This window comes from Corvus hawaiiensis, chromosome 3 (assembly GCF_020740725.1).
Source record: "Corvus hawaiiensis isolate bCorHaw1 chromosome 3, bCorHaw1.pri.cur, whole genome shotgun sequence".
In the NCBI taxonomy this organism is placed as follows: domain Eukaryota; kingdom Metazoa; phylum Chordata; class Aves; order Passeriformes; family Corvidae; genus Corvus; species Corvus hawaiiensis.
In genome coordinates this window covers 10,345,956-10,372,082 of record NC_063215.1, presented here as the reverse complement: position 1 = coordinate 10,372,082, position 26,127 = coordinate 10,345,956, and the positions used below count along the sequence as shown (strand labels likewise).

The following is a 26,127-nucleotide window of genomic DNA, read 5'->3' as shown; positions in this document are numbered from 1 at the left end:
TAAAGATATGGCAACTGCTTTCACTTTCACAGCCCTGATGGCCTATTCCCTATGATCTGTAAGCTTTCATCCCGTAACACTAAGTTCCTGCAAACCATCAACCACCCAGTTGTCTCTTTTCAAACATACACTTCCATATTTCCCCAGGCTCTTCTCCATAACTATGAAGAGTTTCACCTTCACATCCACAAAAGGTTATATATTACTGCATTATTCAATACTTACTCATAACTTCTCTTTTGCCTTAAAAAGTAGCATTAGGAAAGATTTTAGAATGCTAAAATCATCATTAATGCTGAATTATGACTATTTACATTTTTCAGTATTTTTATCAATTTATAATTTTGTCCAAGGCTAGAACATCTAGGTCCTACAACAATGTAAGTTATTACACCATGTACAAATAATTACTCATTATTAGGGATATATGGTGACAAGAGATGGTAGATTTACAGAAAGATGATACAGTGTCTCTATGGAAGAACACATAAGATAACACATGAGAAAACCATGACAAAGTTGCAAGCTTGTGGAGGTGACAGAAAAATTAATGCCACAAATGAGCACCTGGGAAGGAAATATTTTGGAAGCAAAACAATGTTGACTTTGGCTTGTTTAGTTTGAGAGGATAAAAGTCCATACAGGATTAGTCGTCAAAGCCACAATCAGACACGAGTGTATTAGAGAAGAGCCAGCTGGACAGACTGTATTCTTACAGGCAGTGACAGACGACAAGCAGTTAAAGTTATCACAGGGAACAGAGCTGCTTGGAAACTAAGAGCATGGAGGAGAAACAGGAGAGGGGCAAAAAGGCAACAAGACACAGCTCCGTAAGGAAAGCATGCAGCAAGCAAATGGAGACACTGAACAGGAACATTCAAAAACGTCTAAGGGATTTGGATAACACACAGTTGTTATAAGAAACTAGTATTTCATCTTACAGGCCTGCAAGTCAACAAACCTGATTTAAAAATGAGAAGACAAGGGTTTGCATTTTAGACATGGCAGAATCCACCTTATCAACAACAACAGTGCAGAGGAAGAAAAATGCCAAAGCCTGAAGACAAACCTTTCCCTGCCCTCTTTCCTGGTCCGTGTCAGCTGATTGATTTCCATGGCTGTGAGCTTCTTGGCCACCCGATACTGCCAGACGTAAAACGCTTGTCTGGAAGCCGCAATCACATGTGTTTTGGTCATTGTGACAAACAATGGCTCTGTTACAAAACCCAAAGAGTTGCAAAATTAGAGCAGCAAGCATTGAAGTAGATGCTAATTCGTAAATTTTTTCCAAGATGGATGAAAGCATATGCCCATACATTAAAAGCAAAAAAACAACAACCAAAAAATCCACCCACACAAAACCTAACAGCAGTTTTCATTAGCTGATAACAAGTTTCAGAGAGGCCTTGTGGCCTTGTCCAGAAGAAAAGTGAAATTCTTTAAAAGTTCTGATTTTACCATTAACACTTTTCTCCCTGCTATTTCAGCAAATCTTCATGTGCTGATGCAGAAAACATCAAATACATATAGACAAACTTTCAGTTTAATGACCAGTTAGTTCAGGAATATCTTGAATCTCATTAACAAGATCTATTAAATACTTCTATATCTGACATATTTAAGGCTATTCAAAAGTTGACAATCTAGAAGAGGTTCTTCTTCTTAAAATTAGTTCATAAATTTTAAGTTAGACAAGACCTAGAAATGTTGTTTGTACCTTAGTTAACAGCTGGGCCAAATATCAATTCTTTATCTGAATGGCAACAAATTAAATATTTAGCAGACTCTACACTTAAGTCTTACTTTATTATACCAAAAAATCACAGTGTAGGAATGCAGAGTATTTTCTTTACTTCAGCCCTAAACCCAGTTAGAATATGTGCATAAATTGAGTATCTCGTTTCTGCTGTCCATGCTCAGGAAAAAAAAAAACAATACAAAAGAACCAAAACAAACAAAAAACCACAACAAAACCAAAACAGTGAAGGCATAGAAAAATGAAGAAACCTTGTATGTAAATCACCCAATGTCTTTAAGTTCTACAAGTAAATCATCATGATACCAAAAAACCCCCCAGATAAATTCAGAAGAATTGTGCAAACCAGCCTCATAGTGGAACACTGAGTCATGCAGATAACATGATGTGAGCACAAAATACAATTCTTTTACAGTGAATCTCTTTTGGTTTTTTTCTGCTCTGTATTTTAGCACAGAACAGAACTCTGGAGGGAGCTATAAGCCTGCCACATAGAAGAGCACTGCTACAAGAGACAGATGGGGGAAGATTGGTTGAACAGATTTCATTTCTTTGAAACCAAGAGGATTATATAAGCTACCTGATGGCTGCAGAACACTTTTGAGTAAAAATGTCAATACTGGGTAAGAAGGTTTAGTGATGATGCTTAACATGTGAGCAGCACAGTTGTTTACATTATATACAACTCAGTGTATTTCATGTACTTACAACACATTCATTTCAATAATTAGTCACATCCAAACTGATACAGTCTCCTGTTTCATCAAAAACATTAATACATTCTATGTATTTACTCTGTTCTTTTATTAACTTCCAGCTGTATGTGCCATAACAATCAATGCTTTTATTCTTTAAAAATGAAACAAGAGAATCTCCTGACTTGTGAGGGAATAAGGTTTGCACAAATCACAATATTTTTGTACTAAGCCTCATATTTGGACTCAAATTAGTCAACATTTGAGTACTTGTGGGCCAAGACAATGTTAAACCACATTGCTATACCCACATTTGAAAGCCATGGGCATTCCTCACACTCACCAGGTGATGCCCCCTTTGACTTACAGCTTCCACAGAGCCTAAACTTGCTCATTTGTGCACACCTTGAAATAGCCCAATCTGGGATAAAAGGTTGTTCACACAAGCTTTGTTGTGATCCAGAAACAAGATGGCAAAATGTCCATGCTTTATCCAGGGGAAAACAATCAATTAGGCATTATATGAACATGCCTAAGACTAAAGTGACTGTTACTGCCAAAAAGCACACACACACCAACCCCTGACACATTTTCCTGCCACTTCTTTCATATCAGCTCTAGCAGCAGCTGGACAGCAGAGTAAGTTGGATCAGTTCACTCATCTAACTGACCTCAAAAATAAATAAATAAAAGATTACATTAAGGTGGATTAAAGAGAAAATCACAAATGCTGGAGCAGGCAGGAATGAGCAGCCAGCATGGAGGGCAGGGCCCTCCCTTCTTTGCAACAGAAGGCACAGCAATGACTGGATTTAAGCCAAACATGAAATCACAGGGCACAGCACACAGACACAATCATCAGCATCAGATCCATTCAAAGCCACATCTGGAAGAGCAGCAACTCTATGTGGGAACTGATGCTTTTACAAAATTGCCTATATAACTTCAACAATTGCATAAAAGTAGGACACATGGCATTTTTTCTAGAATTACTTTAGCATTTTATATTGGTCAATCATTGAACAAGAAAACACAAACAGAAAAATCTGTGGAAAAAGAAACTGAAATCCAAGTCTAGACTGGAGATAGGAAACACTTTTTACAGAGGGGGTAGGCACACATTGGAACAGCTTCCTAGAGAGGCGGTCAGTGCCCCAAGCCTCTCAGTGTTTAAGAGGCATTTGGACAATGCCCTTAGCAACATGCTTTTGGTCAGCCCTAGAGTGATCATGGACTGGCTGATCCTTGTCAGTCTCCACCAACTGAAAGTATTCCATCCCACCTTCTCACCTCAGAGCCTTCCACACGGGGCTATGCTCTGCTCCTAAAATGTTTTCCTTCTTGACTGCATAATAGCATAAATTCAACATGAGGGAAGGATGTCTCAGCCACTCCAAGTTTGAGCTGTTGCTGGGGCAGAGAAGGAAGGAATGGGATTTGTCATTTCCAAGGAAAGACAATATGCTCATTTCAATCCCTTCAGGCTGAAGAAGATCTAGAATCCCTTTCCAGGCAGCTGGTTTAATTACCTACGTTTCCTTCAGTGTAGGGAAATACCATCTCATATGACAGCATTGATTTACCAGCAGGTGCTGCTTACCTGAGCATCAGTGCCCTTCACAGAACCTGTGCTCTGACTATTAAGCAGACAGAAATGCAAGCACCTAAGGTCTGAAGGAGGCAAGAGATGTGGACACTCCTCTGCTCAGCATTCCCCCTGCACAGCAGCTTTCCATGCTCAACATGTAAACTTCTGAAACTGTTTAGTTCTTCCTGCTGATTTTGCAGATACCCAACTTCAGTATTAATGTCTTAATACTTCATTTTCAGACATTGAAAATATGTGGGGAAAACACTTAAACAGGTGCTTTACTTTTCAGTGGCAAAATACTGAAAAGGACTAAACAAACCATCCCCATCAAAACAACTCCAACATGTGAAACAACTGCCCTTTAAATTCTCTCTGGCCCTCCTTTCCCTTTTCACCTCATTTCTCTTCACTATTCTTTCATAAAGCCTCCTCCCTGAAGGAAAGAAACTTTCTTTCCTATATATCCAGGAATCTCAAATAACCTACAATGTCTGCATTTCATCCACACACACTCCATCTCACTTCAAAACTGTTAGAAAACACCTGCTTCAATGTCTAATCTTGTAAAAATAGCAGACAGAAAAACTCAATGCATGACTACATTACTTCACCACATGAAAAGGCTGGGATGCTTTTTAGTCTATAAGAGAGGATACACAAACAAGAAAGACAAGAAATCCCACCTAAATCTGATGGAAAGGAAGCAATCTGACTGACAGACAATACTAAACTGTTGTTTTCATACAAGTCTGTTACAGGCTGTTCCTGAGAAACTGGAATGAACTTAGTCTAATCAATAAATCTACCTAATTTTAGAGCTTGATTCAAGTATCTCTACAAGTGTTGGCTCACAAATGGAAGAAAATGTCAGGCAACAGCAGGGACAACTGAACATGTTGGGACATGTGGGACAACTCATGAACAACCACAGTTTACAGAACATGCTCAGAATCCCTTATGATTTACATTAAAAGGATCAAGCAACAGCAATTCAAGTGCTGTTTCACATGTAGTTCAGTCATCCCTGCTAAGGCATCCAGGAGGGAGGCAAGACACCTGGGCATGACTCCAGCTCTGCCTTTAATCCACCTGTATGTTGGTCAGGCTGGTGTATTAATTTCACTGGGTGCTAACACACACTTGAAAGATAACTCAACACTTCACTATGTCAGTGCTCCTAAGCACATGTAAGAAGATGATATAATCCAGCCTGAGTGACCTTTTCTTAGCAGATACCATCTGTTGTGTTTCCATTAAAAAGATATGATATAACAAGATATTTAACCTTCTGTAGTGTATATTTAGTTATTCATCAAAGGACTTTGACAGAAAGCCTGTGAGCCTGTAAAACAAGCACAGAAGACACCGTGTTGGTTAATTTTTGTACCAGAGTAGGATGGAATGCAGTAATGTTAAACAATGAAGAAAAGAGTAATTTATGGGCTAGCAAACATGAGCTATTGTGAAGGACCTCAAACACAAGGCACAGGAAGCACAGGAAGCAAAATGCCTTTAGACAAAATAAAAAGCAGTATGAGGAACAGCTGAAAGTGTAACCATCCATCAATGTCTAAAGAAAGCTGAAGTGATGGCCCTTCATCAGATAATGACTGATTAATCCTTTTTTGCCATCATTAACAGAGACAAGCATTAGAAAGCTAATGACATAATTAAAAATTCAACAGAATAAAGGAGATAAGCACTTCTTTTCTTGAGCCTTACTTGAGCTACTGGCTTAGAGCCCAACGGCATAAGATTTACATCTCCTGAGGGTGAGTCAAACATTGCATAATGTCACAATTACTTTGTCATTAGGAGATTAATAGTGCTTTGTTGAAACAGTATTATAAAATACTATAAATTGACAATTCAGACAAATTGTGCCTTAACACACATTCGCAGATGCATTATTTAAGTACTCTGGCAGCTATTTAGCATATCTAGATGAGCAGTCTTTTTTCTCCACTATCAATCTTCTACCTGGACAAAGTCCAAGAGGCTCTGCCCAAGAGGCCTGCAAGGCACCAGAGTCTCAAGGAGGAGTAAACCCTTTATGCTCACTAGAACTCCAGGTGATTCTTGTTTCAACAAGGGGCAGTCTGCTAGAAACCAAAAATAGTGTGTGTTCAACTTGCAGTAGTTACAGCCAGTCAAAAAGTATAGTTTAGACTCATGGCAGTGAAGAGCACATACTCAAGAAAAGGTAGGAGCACACAGATACCAAGTGGTCTGTTGAGGACATCCTACAGCACAAGAAATAATTTTTTCTCAGCGTTTATGAAAATCAAATAAAGTAACAACCTAAGTGTATTTAAGCCACTCTGAAAGACAGCACTTAGAACTCCAAAATGAGAACAAGAGTTCAAAACAAAACTCATCTAACTTTCTGTGAACAGAACTTAATGTAACAATATATCAGTTTACTAAAAGAAAATAACCTGAAAAACTGTATTGGTAGAAAGAAGAGAAAAAAAAGAATTTCACAAACAGGTAATAGTATGTTTCGTAAGTCAGTAACACCCCTCCAGTTATCTTGAGGAAGAGATAAGTTAATTTTACTTTTTAACTGCTAATACCTTAAACTATTAATAATGACTCTCACCTGATAAATGATTTAATGTTGATTTTCCTCATTTATAAGCAGAACAAAAGGTCAATGATTTTGTTAGAAATCATGTATCAACTGGAATCTTAGAAGAACTTTCAGAAAGGTCTTCTGCTCTTAAAGTTTTACAAGGTCTTCTCTCTCTATTGATTTCTGCAAGGCCAGACAGCTGCTTAAGTTCAGCATGCTGTCAAACTGGAACAATTACACTTCCTACTGCCAAGAAGCTCCAACTGTGATAAACAGCATGACATACTGTACAATAGGACCTTGACTATGTACAGCTGTTAACCTCTCACACAAAGTGACCTTATGTTGTAAATATTTCAAGTTGTTCTATAAAGTTGCATTTTCAAATGTTACAGAAAGAGGAAAATAACTATGATGAAACCAGCACAATGTGTTCCAAAGGAGTTGCATTTATAGGCATTTGCTTTACACTTTTACCTCCAATCCCTTCTGCAAGTTTGGAGAGCAAACTTTAAAGGAGCCTTACAGGATGCATATATTTTTAAAAAAAAGGTTGACTCTTTGGCTGTGTTTACCATACAGCAATGAAAGACTCACTTGTAATGTTTTAACTACTGAGGCTACAGAAATTTTTCAGGATTCAGAAATGTAAATATTCCTAACCTCAGTTATCTGCCCATCTATGCGGCTGAAGGCTATAATGCCCAGCATTTTCACAAGTGAACTCACTTTAGAAAAGAGCATTGCAAATCTCTGCACTAAACTGGTTCTCCAATATTGGAGGGAACAGCAGCAGACTGCAGAAGGCTTCATTATGCTAAAGGAATAAATTGTTTAATCTCTTCAGCACAATTCAAATACAGTTGGAATAACAACAGCCTTTTTCAATTAAATAGCCTTTCTTTTTAACTGTTTCCAGTTACTGAAAAGGATTCTTTTCTTGTGTACAGGCAGCTGTAGGAGATGGGTCATACTGGCAGAATCACAAAGAAACCTTTGTTTAGAATGTAAATAAAACTCTCACAGATACATTCAGTAAGTTCACATAAACAGAACACTAGAAAAATGCAAAGCAAAGAGTTTAAATGCAGAGTTAGAGGTGTATATGCAAAGCTAATTTTAACAGTGAGTGGGATTCATCTCGCCTAATTTTAGACATCTCTGACAGAGATGAGCTGGCTGCCCTGGGCTTCTTTGTACCCAATAGAGAGCAAAAAGACCCCCTTCATGAATGATTCACTCAACTTATTTTAGATGTCAACTGCAGAAATGAGAAGAACTACTCCCTCTAAATCCCTGAATCTGCCTCCCACCCAATCCCACCTGCCAAGTAAGAACAGGAAACTACTGGGCACATACAGTGTAGACATCTGATCAGGAGGAGCAGAGACAGGACAGGGGGACAAAACAGCCACCCAACTTACACCACCATCACCCACCACATCATCTTACTTCAGTGCTTATGTTGTTGGGATTCTGGTTTGGGTTTAGGGTTTTTGGGGGGGAGGGAGCATTGTTTGGTTGGTTTTTTGCTGTTTTTTCATCCATTCTTGGTAAAACTTTTGATATTGAACTTTCTGGACGCGTTATTCCTATAGATTCTGATATGGCCCCCCCAATTGCAAAAGGTGGCAAGAGGACATCAAAGGGACATAAATGGAAATCACAAGACTAAAACTACCATAGTATTTAATACACTTTTCATAGGACAAAGTAGTCAAACTCATTCATCAGAGCATACTCTTCATTTTATTTATGATCTACAATATAGGGCGTGAATTTCACAAAATATGTATGACTCACAGATGATTTCCTCCTGCTATCACTGAAAAATTGAACATTAGAAATTGATACTTACAAACTTAGTTAATATATAACAAAGAATAAAACTGTTTAGAAGCATTGGTTGAGGAAAATAATCATCTTTATGATCTCAATTATTTCTAGTCTTTGATTGATTTTTCCTACCTATACTCTTCAGTGAATTGTTGTTACTTCCTTGTTTAATAGTTCTTCATCTTACTTTTCTCATCGTTTCGATCTTACCAAAACTTTGCTAGACATTTTACCCATCAATTTTATCAGACAAAAGGACTGTTTGTTGTTTAATATTAACACCAAGTATTAGCACTATGGCTTGGAACTAACTTCTCTACTGAGACTAATTTAGGCAGAGTAGTCTCTTTTTTCAGAGAGGATAAAACAATGGCTCTAGAAGGCAATTTACATCAAAAAAACTTCATGAGGTTTCTTGTCATTATAGAGTCTTCTCTCTCATTCAAAAGCAAATAAATATTTGTATAAATTTAAATAAATTATTTAGCCTTTCAACAAAACAGGAGAGTTAATCAAAGAATCAAGCTTCAAAAAGAAAACTGCAAACAGGATTCACAGTGTCTACTCTGAATCCAAATTCATATCTATTTGGGTAACAAATCAAAAATAAAGCAAAAACCAGAACAAATAAAAGTGGATTCATTAATCAAAAAAATGATTAATTTGTCGGTTTGTCTACAATTCCCTCATCTGTTTAAAGGGAAAATAATCAATGATCCTTATGCTCAAGCAAAACTCACAGAAAACAGTGGTTTGCAATTACTTGGCAATGTTCTGTACCACACCTGCAGCAAACAAGAAATAGGGAAAGCCTGGAATTAAGCACTATTTAGGATTTGGGGGTGTTTTCATACTTCTGTTATAATCCACTGATTTTTTTTTAATTGAATTTTAATTTATAATCTGAAACTACTTAGATAAAACAATTGTGAGGAAGATAAGGAAGACATTATCAACACTGAAACACAAGAAATTAATGTTTAAGATATCTGGGAAGCAGCAACAAGTTATTTTTAAATGAAAGTCCAAATCAAATTATTTCACTTCCTCTGATACAACTGGACACTTTTCAAAGTACATTTCCTTAAAAAGAAGTTGAATTACAACTGTTGTGAAGGAAAATCTGAATTGCCAAAAACCATCCATTAAAAAGAAAAAAAAGAAAAGTAGCAATTTTTAAAAATTCTATTATCCATAGTTTGCATTAACTGGAAAACTCAGTTTAAGTTTAGCCAATTTGACAAGGAATATGACTGGTTTTATAAGCCATTATCTTTATTAACAGATAACTAACAGGTCAATTCCAACATAAGTTACAGAATAAGACTATACCAAATTGCTTACCAACATCAATATATTTCGGGTCCAAGGGTGTGCCAATAGAATTGCAGAGAACCAGCACATACTGTATGGAAATAAAACCAAGGTAGAAATAAATTACCACCACACTTTTTGTAAATTAGTAAGCTGTACAAGGTTTTCTGTGAAGGTGCATCTCATAACTCACATCACACATTCTAACACTCATCAGCAACAGAAAACACAGAGACCATGACTACAGCAAATATAAAGCAGCGTAAGCATGAGAGTAATGAGATACTTGCCAATTAGCATTATAAATGAAGAACAAGCACAAAACAGGCAAGTAACCAGCTGTTTTATGCACGGGAGCAAATCTACCAAAAAAAATCCAACAGGTAGGAGGTACCACCAGCATGTCCACAGACAACACATGGGCAAGACAGGCAGCGTCTCCCCTGCTGCTGTGTGAGGCACACACTGCACTGTGAGTATTTACAGGCATGACACACCACTGACTCAGTGGCTCAACTCTCATCAGCTGCTCATGCAAAAGACAATCTAATGAAATTTCAGCAGTTAGGATCTTTGTCCTGTCCTTTGCAGATCTCCATCTCCTTGAACCTCCAAGAGGGTAACAGTGTGGGGAGAATTGTCAACAAGTCTCTCCCTGTGCCCTGCAGTATCACAGGTACTACAAAAAAAATGTTTTTTTAGTTTTGCCCTTATTGTAATCCCACTGGGGAAGGCTTTGACAGCACAGGTACCTCAGAGATTGGGCTGTTATATTCAGGAAGATGCAAATATATAACAATTCGCTAGACACCAATGCTTCATTGTTGTAGGTTATGTATTTATTTCTTCAGATCTAAATCAAGAATTAAATAGCTTAATGATTATTACATAGGGAAATGCCTTGAATGAGAAGTGTGGAAATTAAGCAGCAACTTTTACTGCCAAGTCTTTAAACTTAAAAGAAAATAAATATAATATACATGTAAAATAAATATAATATAATTCATATTTGGTACCAAAATGTGAGTTGCCCAAGAGTCATTACCCTGACTCTCCAGGAAATTAAAGATAATTATTTTTTCATGGCTCTTTCACCTCCTGAACAATCCATGTAATTGTAGTAGCAGAATACAGCAACTGTACAGCTACCCTTTTAAACTGATAGATTGACATTTTATTCATCCCATGAGAGTGTGGGGTATGCCCAGCCCCTGCCCTGGAGGGAGGCCTGCTGAGATAAAGAGATTGCATAACCTCCCAGCAGAATCCCCTTGGAAAAGGCAGCACTTTCGGTGAGGGTGAGAGAAAACAAGAACCATGCTCCTCTGGGAGACCCTGTGTAGATTCCTTGGAATCCATTGGCTTCTAGCCTCTCACACCCACCCTTGTATCCCTGTAAGACCTACCCTTCTCCCCCTTTGAGTTGGGAGAGCTCGTCCCTGGCCTCCCCTTCGCGGGGTGCGGACTAAAAAAGCTGCCGCATGCGGGACTGCTAAACGAGCCTCTCGTCTCTCTCCTCCCGGTCCAGCCTGGGGTTTGCCCCGCAGAACATGAGCTGGAGTCACTCTGGCTGAATCACTGGAGAGCTGGCAGCCTGCTGAGACAGGCACCTTTCTGCAGAGGCACCCCCGGCGGCCGAGGGACCGCCGCAGACCTCGGGGGACTGTCCCTTGCGGGACGCTCTCTCCGGGTCGGCCACGGCTTCCTGGGTCCGAGCCACAGACCCCAACCCGGCCGCACTATGAGAGCAGCTCAATTTACCTTTTCATCTACTGTGTGAACTTCATTCTTTCCAAGAAAAAGAGCTGAACATGGATTTCTTTTCATTAAATAATTTTTTTTTCTGGTTTGGCCTCCAATAAGTACCTCACAAAAATTGTATTTTTATTTCTTTGTTCATGAGTTAAACTGTCCACCAGCATTCTCAAATTTCTATTATCCAAAAAAATACATTGTGCCTCTGCCTTTGTAGGAAAACACACATAGTTTTCTTAACTCTCTTATTTTTTTATTTCCATCATGTTTACATTAATTCTTCTCTGGTAAATTATGCCTACATTCACTCTACAATAAATTTCTCTTTTATGCCCTTACTAGTAATTTCTGTGACTCCAAGTCAGTAGATCAGAGCCTGTCAAGGGATGATGGAGTAGCAGTATCCACGACTGGCTGTATGACCCACACAGGGTGGTGCCAGGGCAGGCAGTTTCCATTGTCTGATTTACCCAGCCTTGTTAATGATATCAACATGAAGTCCTTCTTAACTTACTGACACATCTACTTGCAATATCTTTAAACAGGTCCTGCTGAAATTAAGTCTTTTTTTTAACTATTGCTGTACATTCTGCCAATTTGAAATCACAATTCTAATGACCAAAATCTCTTGTAAACCAAATCAGTTTTTCAGAAAACAACTCTAATGAACTTCTACCCATAAGCCTATGCACTTCATTTCCTAAAACCTGGCAACTCACAGTGTTAATAACTACACTAGAGCCATTTCAAAACAAATGAAAGGTCCTTACTATCTGTAATTTTCAGGTGCTAAAATTAAACCTCTTATTTATGCTCAATAAAGTTACACTAAATCTCTCTACTGTTTGTTTCCTCCTTTAAAATTACAATCCAAAAAAAAAAATTTTATTGCACTCAACTTCACCAAATGGTTATGGCCACATATCCTATGTTTTCAGTCCATATGACAGTATACCATTTATTGCACAATGAAGCAAAGCGGCACTAAAGCATGTTTGGGATTTTTTACCATGGCACCAAATGACTCTGTCTCATGCTCCTCCTTTGTAAGCAATATACAAGTGATACAGAAAAATAATTCTGAAGTGATTGAGCAAGAAAAATTGTGTAACAGTATCACACTAACCAAACATTCATTAACCAAAGGATACATTTATCATTTGTGATTACATATAAAATAAATTAATAAACAAAGAAGTTTGCAGTAACATGTAATTTACATCACCTAAGAAATTGCCCCTTTTTTTCCATTTCTGACTGATGAAATATTCATTACTGTTCTGATGCTTTTAGCTTGTCTCTGGAGAACTGTTCCAAATATTTCTAAAGAAACACTAATCTGTAAGGCTGAAGTTTTTATTAGGTTACTAATGGCTACAAGGATTTCATCTGTAGATGCAATTTATCAGCTACTTTGTTATTTGTTGGGATTCTTTGTTTTTAAACACTGAGCCCATTCAAGTGCTATTCTGTCAAATGACAACTGACACAACTCTAAGACAGATTCAGACTTTTACATTTCATTTTATTCTGGCTGTAAAGAACTGACATGTGGAACAGAGCATTTCATGCGAAAATTAAAAGACAGATTTTACCTGTGGCTGATTTTCATCTGCTTTGGTTGCTAAAACACAGAAGTCCCCATAAGTTGTTATGGAAATAAGGCTCTTGACATATTTCACATATTTCTCATTGTTTTTTGTGTCCCAAAAGACGACACAGCATTCCGGGCGATCCGGTCGGGTATAGGCATAAACAACAGTATTGGAGCAGTAACCCCACTGCCAAGAAAGACAATGTTGACAAAACCAATCAGAAATGATAAGCATTCAATAATGAATTGTTCACAGCCATGAAAGAAAGAGTTTATTTCATCTACACAATCAGTATTCAGTATTTTTCACCTGTCAAGTAAACTGTTAAAAGTATGAGAACACAGCTCAGGCAATAAGATATTGGCATAACATTAAACAGGCAAAATAAGTCTTTCTATCATGCAAAGCAACCTCAGAATTGGAAGATCAACCTCAAAATGTGACAAGATCTCACTGTGCCTTGTTTCTTCCTTGTTCAGTGGGTATGCAGAAATACCCACCGTGATGATGGTTTTTGCCATGAAAATGCTTGCTTTGTGACTACTGATTTGGAAACCCAAAGTTCATTTCCCAGAGGAAATATAATAAATACCCTAAACAGTGCAATTCCAGAAGTAGACAAATTAAGCAATTATACAGGAGTACTGTAATAACTCACATCACCTCTTCCACATCAGTACCATGAGAAAACCCCTCTCTTACTCCCAGAAGAATATAATTATTCCTCTAACAAGAGAAAGGGCAAAAAGGCAAAAGAAACAGAATATACAAGAGGATGCATTTTATTGCATTCGACTGATTTAAAGTACAGAATTTAATAATGAAAATCAATAAAATACAACAGAATCAGAAAATGTCTCAGAAAGGAGGTGAAGCTGTCAAACGAGACACAAAGCAAACCACTTAAAGATGATGATGGAATTGCAGAAAAACTAATAGAATTCTCTGCATCAGCGTCTACTAGAGAGAGAGAAGAGAAAGCTTATTAGTGCTGGCAAGAGAGGTTCCCACACTCCTCAGGAAATGAAACCAAGATGATAAACTACAGCATAAACAGAAGAACTAGAATAGATCTACAGACTCTTAATTAGTATTACAACTCCATGCAAACTATGAATAGGTCAAAAAAAGATGAGCTCAACTGATAGTTTTTACTGTCATGTTAATTTAAAGACCTCTTTCTCTTATTTTACTTTATTGAAAAATAGAGGAAAATAGATTATTTAGTACATTGGTAATGTGATATTAACTCTTCATCTCCAGGTCATTAATTCCAGTCCAGCCTAAGATAATTACTGCTTTAAATCACTCCCATTTAATAACTGCCACTTTTAGCATATCTAGTTCCTAAAAGGGAGTTACTGATATAATCAGAACACAGCAGAAGTAATGCGTATTATTTATTGAAGGAAAACATGTATCATTCACCATAAAAATATTTAACATTGAAATAGAGTACACTATCAACATATTAGGAGTTTATCTGCTGCAGAAATAAGTTAATTTGAACACATCGCTTTCCATTTCAACTATACAAAATGGAGTTGGGGGGGAAGAAGAGCTTACACATGCAGTTTCTAAAACTAAGGTTTCAAAATATTATTAATTTGCAAACCGTGCCAGATCTTGAAATACTCGTGGTCTCCTAGATACTGATGAGTTTAAGAAAAAGCAACAGGCCTGTGTTCCAGCTGTTAACACATTTCCCAGAATAAACATTAGGTAGCATTTCCTGAAAGACTAATTTCCAGCTCAGACTTCCAAAGTCTTTTCCAGAAGATTTACAACAAACTATTTCAAATTGCTTCCTAGCAGATTTGTGTTTACAACTCCCTAACCAATGATTTTTCACAACCAAGTGGAAGAATACATTTCAATCTAGCTGCAGGGTGTTCCTCACATTGCACTCTCTTTTTAATTACAGTGGGTACACACTAATGATTAAAGAACATATCCTGTGCTGGGAAAAAAAAGTATACAATACTGTATACTGGACAGTAATTGCTATTATTTGTTAAACTGTAAATTTTAGTGAAATATTCCTAACTCCTAAAAACACACCCCACCAAATGAAAAAAACTCAGGTGGTGGGTAAGATAAAACATTATTTAGAATTAGCTGAATACATACTTGTAAGGAGTATATTGGGAATTGAAATTTAAGTAGGAAGTACATCTATCAGGTTGCATTCATTTCTATTGTTCAGGTTTCTACATAACTTCCCTGGCTCAAATAAATAATTCACCACCAAAAAAAAACCCAGTAAGACTCAAACAATTCCCATCATATCACTTAGCTCGACCTAGTTAACCAAACAGCAGTGAAAACACAGCAGTCTTACCTAATGACATCCTCAATTTCTACAAAATTTAGAATCCTACCCAATTTAACAATGCATACATTTCCTTATTGTGAAAATGAAACTCCAAATGCATTGTAAAGGCAATGGCTGAGTCACTGCATCACCAAGACAGACCCTCACATTCCACTAAAACGTCAAGTCGGTAGTGTTGATGAAGCTGTAATCCTAAATTAAGCTAATACTAATTTCTCATATATATATATACATACACACATCCACAGATATGTATGTATGTATATTAGAAAAAGCTACTTTTTCAACCCAATCAGAAAGAGAATAAATAACTTATAGGAAGTTATGAGTTTCCTATATAAATAGGAAACTTATAAATACAATTAAGTTTCACATTACTACATACCTTGTAATGTGGACGAATGTTTGCAAAATATATGTAATAATCAACAGCCAGTGCAATTTTCAGTCCACCTCCCTCCCAGGACAAGGAGGATATCTGTTTGCCAGGAACTTTCAGTGTACGTAAGTGCTTCGTTAGAACAAGGAAAGAAAAAGATTCTGAATTTATCACAGGAAAGCCACTCTAAAATACATAAACAACAAACAGTTTTGATAGTTGATGAAAAAAAACCCCATAGATATTCTTTACAGTACAATACCCCATAACAATTCTCAAATTGCAATGCATTTGCAAAGAGAGAGATATTTAAGGTGTACACCATAATGTGTTCTTTCACCTCAGGTTTGGTTTGTTGTTTTTTCGTTTGTGTTTTATTTCTCCAGAGAGAAATTAAAAACAAGACTCAGTGATAGTTCAATCTTACAGAAAGAAACAGTAGATGGAGAATGACAGTTATAAACATTATTTCCTTTGGCTCGTAATTTGAATCACCTTTATCATTTCAGTCACAACTAAAACACAGCAATAATACTGATCCTGACACACCTCAGAAGTTTCACTGATGCTCGAAGTGTATTAGTCAGTTCATGTACAAAACCTTAACTACAGCTGATAGCTTAAATAAAAACATATCCCTAATCTATGTCAAGAGCATGCAATGAATTAGCTGCATATGTACACAATTTTCAGTGAGGTAATGGACATTTTCCTCTTCTCTATCCCCTTTCCAAAAGAATCTAAGAAAGGGAGCTGGTACACTTTCCCTCTTTTTTCAAGTATCTTTATTTTGCTGAACAATTTTAAATTGAATGAAGGAAACAATTAGAAAAAAAATAATGTTTTCAAAAGCTATAACCTTAGTCCCACAGATCACTTGTTTGTGGGTACCTTTTTAGTTGCAAATAATACAGATGTATGTAATAAAAGATACACTTATCTACTATTTACGTTTTTAAATAATCTAAGGCTTTAAAAAATACATTTTATTGAGTACAACACTGATACTTATGCTCAGATCTAACTTTCCTTTTGAGGGCATAACTTTGTGCCTAAGGAAACTGCTACCAATGAACTTACACAGTTCAGTACCTATTTCGTGCCTTTGTGAAAAAACAGCAAATACCAAGTCAAAATACTGGTCACACATTATTCACAGAAAATACCATCTTCCAAAAAGTTAAGTCCATATCTGAGTATCAGAACTAGTACAAACCAATTCTAAAACCTGAAGAATTTACTTCTGAACATTAAATACAAAATCTGGAACACCCATTTCAGTTAATCTGAAGGACATTAGCAACCAGAGGTGTAACATTATTGCCAAAACCTTTGGTTCCATTAAATACTTTCAACTAGGGAAACCCCTACAGATGATGTTAGATCTTAACCCCTTTCACAGTTCAGCTCAGAGCTGGCTGGTACTTTTGTACAAGGGACAAACTTCATCACACTCTGATACATTACACTAACTTTCAGATATATTACTAAGAGAGAAAGGGATATCACCTGGCAAGGCAAAAATAGCACAACAAAAAATGTATTGACCAGTTGTCTCTCAACTATTAAACATTTAACATATTATAAAAAAGACAGGATGGACAAAAAACATTTACAAAACAATAGCCCCAACAGCCAAATGAAGAAGTTTAGAAACAATTTAGCTTTTCTGAGGTTTCTCAGCCATTGCTTTTACTGACACAGGATGCCTTTTTGCCAGTTTCACTGATTCCATAAAAAAAGAGGGGAGCATTTGCTGCTGTTATTTTCAGCTTCTAATCTAGAGATGCCCAAGTTTCTTAGCCAGTGTAGAAAGAAAAGTACTTCTCGATTTTATACACAGATGCTGACATCTTGACTGGTGCCTATGCTCAAAACTGCTCATCCTCTATAGTCTCATGGGATCTGGTGTTCAAAGCCAGACACCACACTTATCCTATTATTAGTGTTGCACTTGGATTATTAGAGATGCACTTGGATTTTCGTGCTGGACACTACCCTGCTGTTCTAGAATGGTACTTGGTCCTGTGTCACCTTTCCAGGTCCATGTGGATATCCTAGATGGATAACTGAGAGCATGTTAAACACACTAAACACCTACATTTTGGCATTCTAATTCCATCAGTAATGACCCTGCAGCAAAACATAATAAAATTTTAAAAACAAACAATTAAACATTTCTATTATATATCAAATATTTTTACCTCACCAAAGGGAGTATAGAACTGCACAACATTGACATCTTTATCTTGAGAAGCTGCTTTGAGGGAGCCTGCCACTGCCAGGACACTTCCATTGGGGTTCCACTGAATACACACTACATTGATACCAGTGTCAATCAAAATAGGATCTAGTTTTTAAGGAATAAACATTAAGAATATCAACACACGTAGACATTTTGGGTCAAGAGCAGGTCAGTAACTCACACCCCACATTTTGTACCTACTGTAGTCATTCTCATCTCTCATTATCTGACATCTCCCGTTGTCATAACAGACAGCAAGGCAAGGACAGTTGGGTTCAATGTAGCCTTGGGTACCGTGGTACCAGTGTATCCCAGCAATACTGAATGCTCCACTTGAGTTCACCAAACAACTCAGCTTCATTTTCACCTACACAAGAACAGTTAATTAAAGTCATATATAACAAGTTATTTAAAGAATAATTTATATCTCTACTGACACTTGCAAAAGACAAGATGTCTAAGCAAAATTGTTTTCCTGTTCCAAGAAAAATTTTCAAGTTCTCAGAATTTTATGGGTTTGAAAAACTTCCTTATATAATCAAAGCCAGATCAGACACAGGAAAACATATATTTTTAACTACAAAGGAGTGCCGTAATATTGGCATTTTCATTCTTTGAAAAGTAACTTAAAAACAAAGAAAACCAACAACATAAAAAGCCCAGTGTGCACACACACATGTGCATAGACACAAAAAACCCCCTGGAGCATTGGAAAAAAATAAAAATTATTTCAAACCGTTCCTGGGCACAATATTTAAAAAAAAAAAAAGAAACCTTCTGTCTGCTTTTTCTTGACTAAAGTCTGAATAACATGAAAAAAAATGGAAAAAAACTAGTGTCCAAATTAGAACACCAATCAAGATGAGTTCACTTTTGCAATAATTAGCCCTGAATACCTGGTAACACAAGTAAGGGTTTTTCTGAAAGATAAGAGTATTCCTGGATCATTTCAAAGATGAATGCCAGGTAAGTTATGGGAGAGAAGGGAAGAGGGAAAGAGAGCACAACCATACACGTTGTTGATATGGTGGGGGAAATGACAGCAAGTTATTTAAAGAATTTCAGTAATTCTCTAACGGTAATTCAGCAGTTGGAAATACCATGACTCACACAGTGGGAAGGAAGAAAGATACAGTGGGAGGATAAAGAAAAGAAAATGGGAAGGGTAGCAGATACTTTCTTAGGAAGGTAATGGAAAGGAGAAGAAAATTCACCATATTAAGCACTTAAAAGTTAAGAACATGGTCCCAAATCACAGACTTTAAAACCAGTGTTTTTACTTAGCATTTTGTTATAGTCATATTCCAATACTCCAAGTAAGTAGATAAAAATAAATAAATAAGTCTAGGTTGTAGGACTTCAACAATATACTATAGCTGTTATTTTTCCACTCACTACCAGGTTTCTCTAAAGAATAATAGGAGCAATAGGAAAATAAACTATTGCTTTTTTCTAAAAGCATGCTAATACTTTAAGAAGCAGAGGCTGTAAGAAGTCAATATCCTTTAAGCCAGCATTAGTTCCTCCAAATAATGAAGAGAGGAAAGAAACAACAGCTTAAAAATATTAAACCTGACCTATCATCACAAACATCTTTGAAAGTAAGTATTTTCAGATGTCCTAAAGAGTTTCATTTAATTTCACTAGTATGACCATTCCTACTTTTACATCTTCAGTAATTATTGCAAGGCCAAAAGGCATTAGTTGATGTGATATTCATTTAGCTACCAGAAAAGAAATTATTATAAAAAGCTGCAGAATTCTTGAATAAAAGCTCTGTGCAGGAGCTCACAGTTCTCAGTACTGAAGTCCACCAACTAAACAAACATGAAATAAATTAAGAGGAAGTGAGCTTTTATGCCTGTTGAAGTTATAATCCTTAATTATACTACAATGAACTTACAATAAAATTTCCCTGATTGTCATAAATGTGAATCTCTCCATTTGCCATTCCAAAGAGTAAAATTCTGCTATCAGAGGACCAGGCCACATGGGACAGGTGGGTACCTTTCAAGTCTTTTCCCCAAATGCGATTGCCTGGAACAAAACATTGACTGCACTTAATAAATACACCATAAAATTTAAAACAGGATGCAAGTTACCAGTGTAAAAACTAAAGCAGCTAAAGTCAAAGCAACAATTAGTAACTAACTATTAATTGTATTTACCTAGAGAAACAGGGCCACTGTGTATATAACACTACGAACAAATTTGTGTAATAGCACAGCAATTAGTAGGGCTTAAAACTTTACCATCCACTGATCCAACAATCACAGCTCCATCTTCATATACAATACAAATCTTCTGTCCATCAGCATTCCAGCTCATACTTCGAACCACTGATTTATTTCTGTTGTTAATCATCTCTTCATACCAAGAACCTATTTGTCGTGAGAGAAAAACTGAGTTACACTTGTGATTTGATAAACCTCTGGAGGACTCAAGGGACATGCTAATCACTGAATTGCCCTTTCAGTAAAAGCCTAACAAGACTACAGTACAGTGCCCCAGAAGACACAGACACAGTTACTGTGAAACCCAGCGCTCACATGGGAGCTGCTCATTTCCAAAGTGAACGGTGATGAATGAGGGCTTGGAAAGGGGAGCCAAAGTCCAAGAGGGGCCCTACAGAAAGAGTTCTGTGCTTCAGTAATTTCAGAACTGACAATACAATAGGAAACATAAACAGAGCAAACAACTGGCTTTGCTATGAATAGGTAGTAAGAAATTTACCGATTATTTTCTAAAACTAAGAGATTATTTATATGACAGTAGCCACCACAAATCAGCCAGAAAGACTGAGTTTTATTCTTTACTCCTGAAATCAGAAGCAGAGCTTTTATTTGTTTCCATTTTTCATTAAACTAAAATTCCCAAAAGAATAGGAAAGCCCTTTATTTTCTTTTTCTTTCCCATATGTGTTGGAAAGTGGTTACCTTGACTGTGAGGTTTGCTGGCTTTTAAATGAATGCCAGTGAACCACAGTAGTATATATATGTGCGTGAAAGGGTCAAGAGCAATAAAAGATAATTACAGTCATACACTGGTTAGTCATATTGGTTCACTACCTTAAACATTTCTAAAGATTGTTTTTATGAGACTATTTAATTGATGCTTTAAGCAGGGTTGGTAAGTTCTTCTAGTCTACCAATATGTTTGTGCTCAATGCACAATATATTTTTCATATAGTATTCCAAGGGAATAAAGCAGCAGAGATAAAAAATTTAGAGCAGTTTATCAAGCACATGGCTAAGTACTGGTATCTTCTTCTACAGTAGGCTCAGCAGGACCAATGCCTTGTCTCATATGACTACACTATAAACAAGTATTACAATAAAACTTGAAAATTGTTTTAAAGCTATTTTGAGCTATACAATCTGCAAAATAAAAACTCCAGAAAAGAACTGTAAAAACTGCAGGTGAGGGGGAAAAAAAGTATTTCTCACAACACAGAATATTATCCCATCTCAAGTTTATTTGCAGAATACCTCTGTACAGCATCCACACAATAATGAGGCCATTTTGATCACTGGTAGTCAATTTTTGATACTGTTCATTCCACGTCACAACCTGCACAAAGCCTAGAAAGTGATAAAAAGCTTTTTATTGGCATTATTTAAGTAAGTTAATAAAAAATACCACATCCAACCTAATCAGCATGGAGCTTTTCAGAAATTTGCATTGCTGACTTTGATTTAGTTGTAGGTTTCTTTCTGTGCCACTTATTTCCTCTTTCAAAATTCTGCTCAAGAGCTCCTTTTGCTTCTGTATTCACCCACTGGAGTAACATCCTCTCCAAATCCTACTCAGAGTATTGATTCCACACCCGAAACCCAAATCATAGTTTCGCAGTTTCTGACCACCTCTGACACTCTTGGACACTGACAAAACTTTACTGTTGTACGAAGTTTTGGGTTTTTCTTCCTCTCAGTAGTCCAATCCTCACTACTGCTGCACTTTTAAAACAATCTCCCTGATAATTACCCAAAAGAGCATTCTACATACAAATGCTTCAGACCCTCAAGTTTCATATAGGATCCCACTCATAAATATTTGACTTTACTTGAAACATCTTTGAACTTTTATCAGTTCCATACTGTACATCAACTTGCATCACACTTTTTCTCTCCCTCACTGCTGGGTACCCCTTCTCTCTGTATCAATTCCACTTTCAGTGTTTCTGTCATGAACTTTACCAATAGATGCAATCAAAGATATTCTGAATGTCAGGGATTTTTAAGGTAATAGTAATCTGTTTCAGAATTGAACACATTCACCCAAAGTATCCACTAAATCAATTCCTCACAATTCATTTGTTCCAATCCTATTTAATTAAGCCCTTAAAATAACCTGACTCTTGTCAGATTTCAACTGCAAGTCCTCATAAAAAAGTCCACTTCTTCAAGTATTGCAAGGATTTTAGCATCCTCTTCATATCCCATTGTCCATGGGTGATGACCATTCAACATTTATCATGTGAGAATTTAAGTCCTCCCTAATTTTGCTGCATTCAGCTTTTACCTTCACACATTATCCTTCTCCAGCTTGCTTTCTAACCTCTCTAAATTTTGTCTCTACACTACACTGCAGTCTATGCATACACACATTCTGTAATTTGTCAATAAAGGGAAAAATTACTATATGTTTAACACAGAAATCATGTTTACTGAAATAATTTTCATTTCTTCAGAAAAAAAAGGAAAGCTACTGTAACATATAAGCAAATCTCACAGACATGAACACCCCAAACAGCTTTATCCAGGATAACATGGTAAAAATATACAACCAAGCTGTTACATACCCATGCTAAATACTCATAACCTGTATTTCAGACTTACAATAAAAAGTTACACCAAAATTACTCTATCAGCTTCACAAAATCTTGTGGTTTTTTTACTCTAACCAAAAGTAGACTAAATGCCCAAATACACTTACCACTATGGCCTTCAAGAGTTTGAGTCACAGAAATGTTGTTAGGAGCTGCCAGTCCCTTTATCTTTGCTTCATCTAAAAAATAACAAAATTCACTATGAAAATAAACCTAACAAAGCAAACATATTACCATGTTTCTATGAATACTGCAGCTCTAATCACAATTTACAGAGATAAACTGAACCACTTAAAAGAAAGTATATAGTAACTGCGAGATGGAATTTCCCCCCCTCTGTTCCATGTGTTTGCTGTTCACATCTGTCATCCAAATTGATATATGCCTTATGGTCTAGCAGTTTTTCAGGAAAAAAAGCCAACAAAATAAACAAAACAAAACAAAACCACAACAGCAGCTATGGCTATCACATTTTGTTACATTCAGAAAAAAAAAAGTTTAAAAATTTTTGAAAATGGATTTTACCTTTCTTGGAACATATTTATTTAAAAGAAAATACACAGCTTTCTCCCTAAAATAATTAAGATGGTAGAGAACGTTCAAACAAAATCAAGAAATAACAAAGTAAGTTCCAAAATAAAGAAAAAGCCTACACAAAAAGAATGAATGATATGCCCTGAAAAAAAAAAAAAGCAGCACTGAAGAAAACTTCAGCAAATATAAAAGGTAGACAAATTGCTTGTGTGCCAAGTAAGACCAGCTGGAGGAAAACTGTATTCAAAAGCCAGTAATGAAAAAATGTGATTGTTAGTGGAAATACATAACTAGCTATGTACAGATTTAAAACATATGCAATATTGCCAAGGAACTCAGGGGAAAAGTTATGCTTTCTGAAGCGTGTTGTTCTTAAAATAAAAATTAAAACAGACAAACAAAAAAAACCAAACAACGCCCGCCCCCCCACCCCCCCGCATTTACCTGTTTGTGTTTCTAATTTTAGGACTTTCAGTAATCCATCCTCTCCACCACAGGCTATAAAACCTTGATTCTTATTCCAGGAAATACATTTCAATCGAACATTACCTGGAATTGCAATCTGAAAAAGAAGTATTTTGCATCTCTACACAGTTGCAACAACCACGTTTTATTTTACATAGTCTATTTGAGCACCTCAAAGACACCTACAATAGACAAGAGATAAATTTATTTCTATTAACAGATCTGTACATGCAAAAAAAAGGAGAGAAGACAGAATTACAATCACTAATGAAACTGTGCCACACTCGAGCAATCGAACACATGAAGTAAGTAATAATAGCAGGACACCTTCGAAGGTGTGCTCAGCAACCAAAACAGGTGACCGTGGTCACACAGTGCACAGGGCTCCGGTCTGCAGCGGAAAAGCCGCGTCCAAAGCCTACCGGGGGGAAAACTGCGGAGCTGCTGGTGCAGCGGGAGATCAAAGAAACCCCAGCCAGGCCGAGGGAACCGGCGGGACAGGGCAGGGCAGGGCAGGGCAGGGCAGGGCAGCGCTCTGGGAGTGCCGCACCGTGCCCAGCCTCCTCGCAGCGGCCGCAGGCGGCGGGGGGACCCCGAGGGTCCCCTCAGCTCCCGCGGGTTCCCGACCCCCGGGACTCCCCAGGGCAGCTCCCCCTGCCCGGGAGCAGCCTGCGCTCCGCCGTCCCGCGTGTCCCCAGCGGCACCTTCTTGCACAGGTAGATGAACATCCCGGCGGAGCGCGGGGAGCCGACCCGGGCCGGCTCTCACGGCAGCGCGGCCGCGCCGGCAACCGCGTCCCCCTGGCAACGGCCGGCGGAAATGGCGCCGCTTCCGGGGGAGCGGCCGGGCGCCATTAGCGGCTGAGCCCGCCCCGCCGCGGGCCCCGAGCCTCCGGGGATGGGCCGTGAGGGCCGCCCGGGGCTCCCCGGCTCAGGCGGGCTGGGGGTCCCAGCCCGGCACAGCCGTTAATGGGAGTGCTCAGCTTGGTTAGAAAGCATTGGGAATTTGTTAATAAAGGTCACTTTGCTTTTACACGAAGGAAAATCCCAAAGTTCGTGAACCCCAGGTTGTCCGCACACGGTGTTTGCAGTGTAACTTATATCAACATAGAATCATAGAATGGTTTGGGTTGGAAACCTTGAAGAGCATCTAGATCCAACCTCCCTGCCATGGGCAGGGACACCTTCCACTACGCCAGGCTGCACAAAGCCCCATCCAACCTGGCCTTGGACACTTCCAGGGATGCGACGCCCACAGCTGCTCTGGGCAACCTGTGCCAGAGCCTCACCACCCTCACAGTAACGAATTTCTTCCTAATACATAATCTACAGCTGCCCTCTTCCAGATTAAAAACACTCCTAATCAAAAAGAAAGGAGACTTAATCCATGAGACAGAGAGCGACTAACAAGCTCTCAGTGATGTTCAGGTATTAGAACGATAAATTGTCACTAATATTGCTGTGTTAAAATTTACAGCTGGACAAGTTTTGATGATCTCAGACCTAGGGGGAGGTTAACAAAGCTTGGGAAGAAGGATGTCACACTGATAATGGACACAAAGAATGCAGAATTTATGGGCCTCAAGGCCCACGTTTGGCAGGACTCCCAAGATAAGAAAGAAACTAATAAAGTCAACTCAGCAACCGTGCTGAAATCAGCTCTGACAGGGTAAAGGGTAATTCCAGCAGGGCAGATTGCGACCACCAGACCCAAGAAACCCACCAACCCAAAAGAAAGACTGAGCATGTGGACTAATTAGCATGAAAAGCAAGAGAATTGTTATAAACATATATTATAATATTGGCTTCTCGCAAAGTATAAAGGTAGATATTATATAATGTTAGAAATGCTTTTTTGCTGTGTGGATGTAGTTTTCTCTCTTTTTAGCAAGAATGTTAGCAAGTGTGAGCAAGTAAGATAACCTCCAAGCGAGCAGAGGATGAGGCCCGAGAAGCTGCTAATCAACACTTTGTCCAGAGAACAAAAGGGCCCAAAGGCTGCTCCGCTGGAGAACGGGCCTATCACCGCTCTGCCCGGGGGGCAAAGAGGCCCAAAGCTGCAATCAGCCCTGACTGTCTGGAGAATTAAGAGATCCACCCTACCATCGACTCTCACCTAGCGGGCCCAACCCCAAGAATCAAAAGAAATAAAACCACAAGGCAGAAGACTACACATGCTCTAAAAAGGCAGAACCAAGGAGTGGCCGTGCAGAACAGCTCCAGGA

At 37.9% G+C, this 26,127-nt stretch overlaps 1 protein-coding gene across 2 annotated transcripts in view; it reads right to left on the bottom strand.

Annotated features, from left to right (window-relative positions):
- The window catches only part of WDR35 (WD repeat domain 35), a 42,595-nt gene extending 17,888 nt beyond the window's left edge, over window positions 1-24,707 (bottom strand). Inside the window, exons 1-13 of one of the 2 annotated variants that reach the window (XM_048297698.1) lie at window positions 24,608-24,707; window positions 23,883-24,000; window positions 23,012-23,083; window positions 21,565-21,657; window positions 20,329-20,457; window positions 19,980-20,113; window positions 18,278-18,443; window positions 18,036-18,181; window positions 15,838-15,963; window positions 13,118-13,303; window positions 12,532-12,564; window positions 9,798-9,858; window positions 1,070-1,214 (exon numbers count right to left, since the gene is read on the bottom strand). In XM_048297698.1, the coding sequence (XP_048153655.1) occupies window positions 1,070-1,214; window positions 9,798-9,858; window positions 12,532-12,564; window positions 13,118-13,303; window positions 15,838-15,963; window positions 18,036-18,181; window positions 18,278-18,443; window positions 19,980-20,113; window positions 20,329-20,457; window positions 21,565-21,657; window positions 23,012-23,083; window positions 23,883-24,000; window positions 24,608-24,631 (1,433 nt within the window). In that variant the 5' untranslated portion in view covers window positions 24,632-24,707. The remainder of the gene's footprint in view (window positions 1-1,069; window positions 1,215-9,797; window positions 9,859-12,531; window positions 12,565-13,117; window positions 13,304-15,837; window positions 15,964-18,035; window positions 18,182-18,277; window positions 18,444-19,979; window positions 20,114-20,328; window positions 20,458-21,564; window positions 21,658-23,011; window positions 23,084-23,882; window positions 24,001-24,607) is intronic. The other variant, XM_048297699.1, reaches the window with a different exon arrangement.
- Window positions 24,708-26,127: the final 1,420 nt, after the last annotated feature.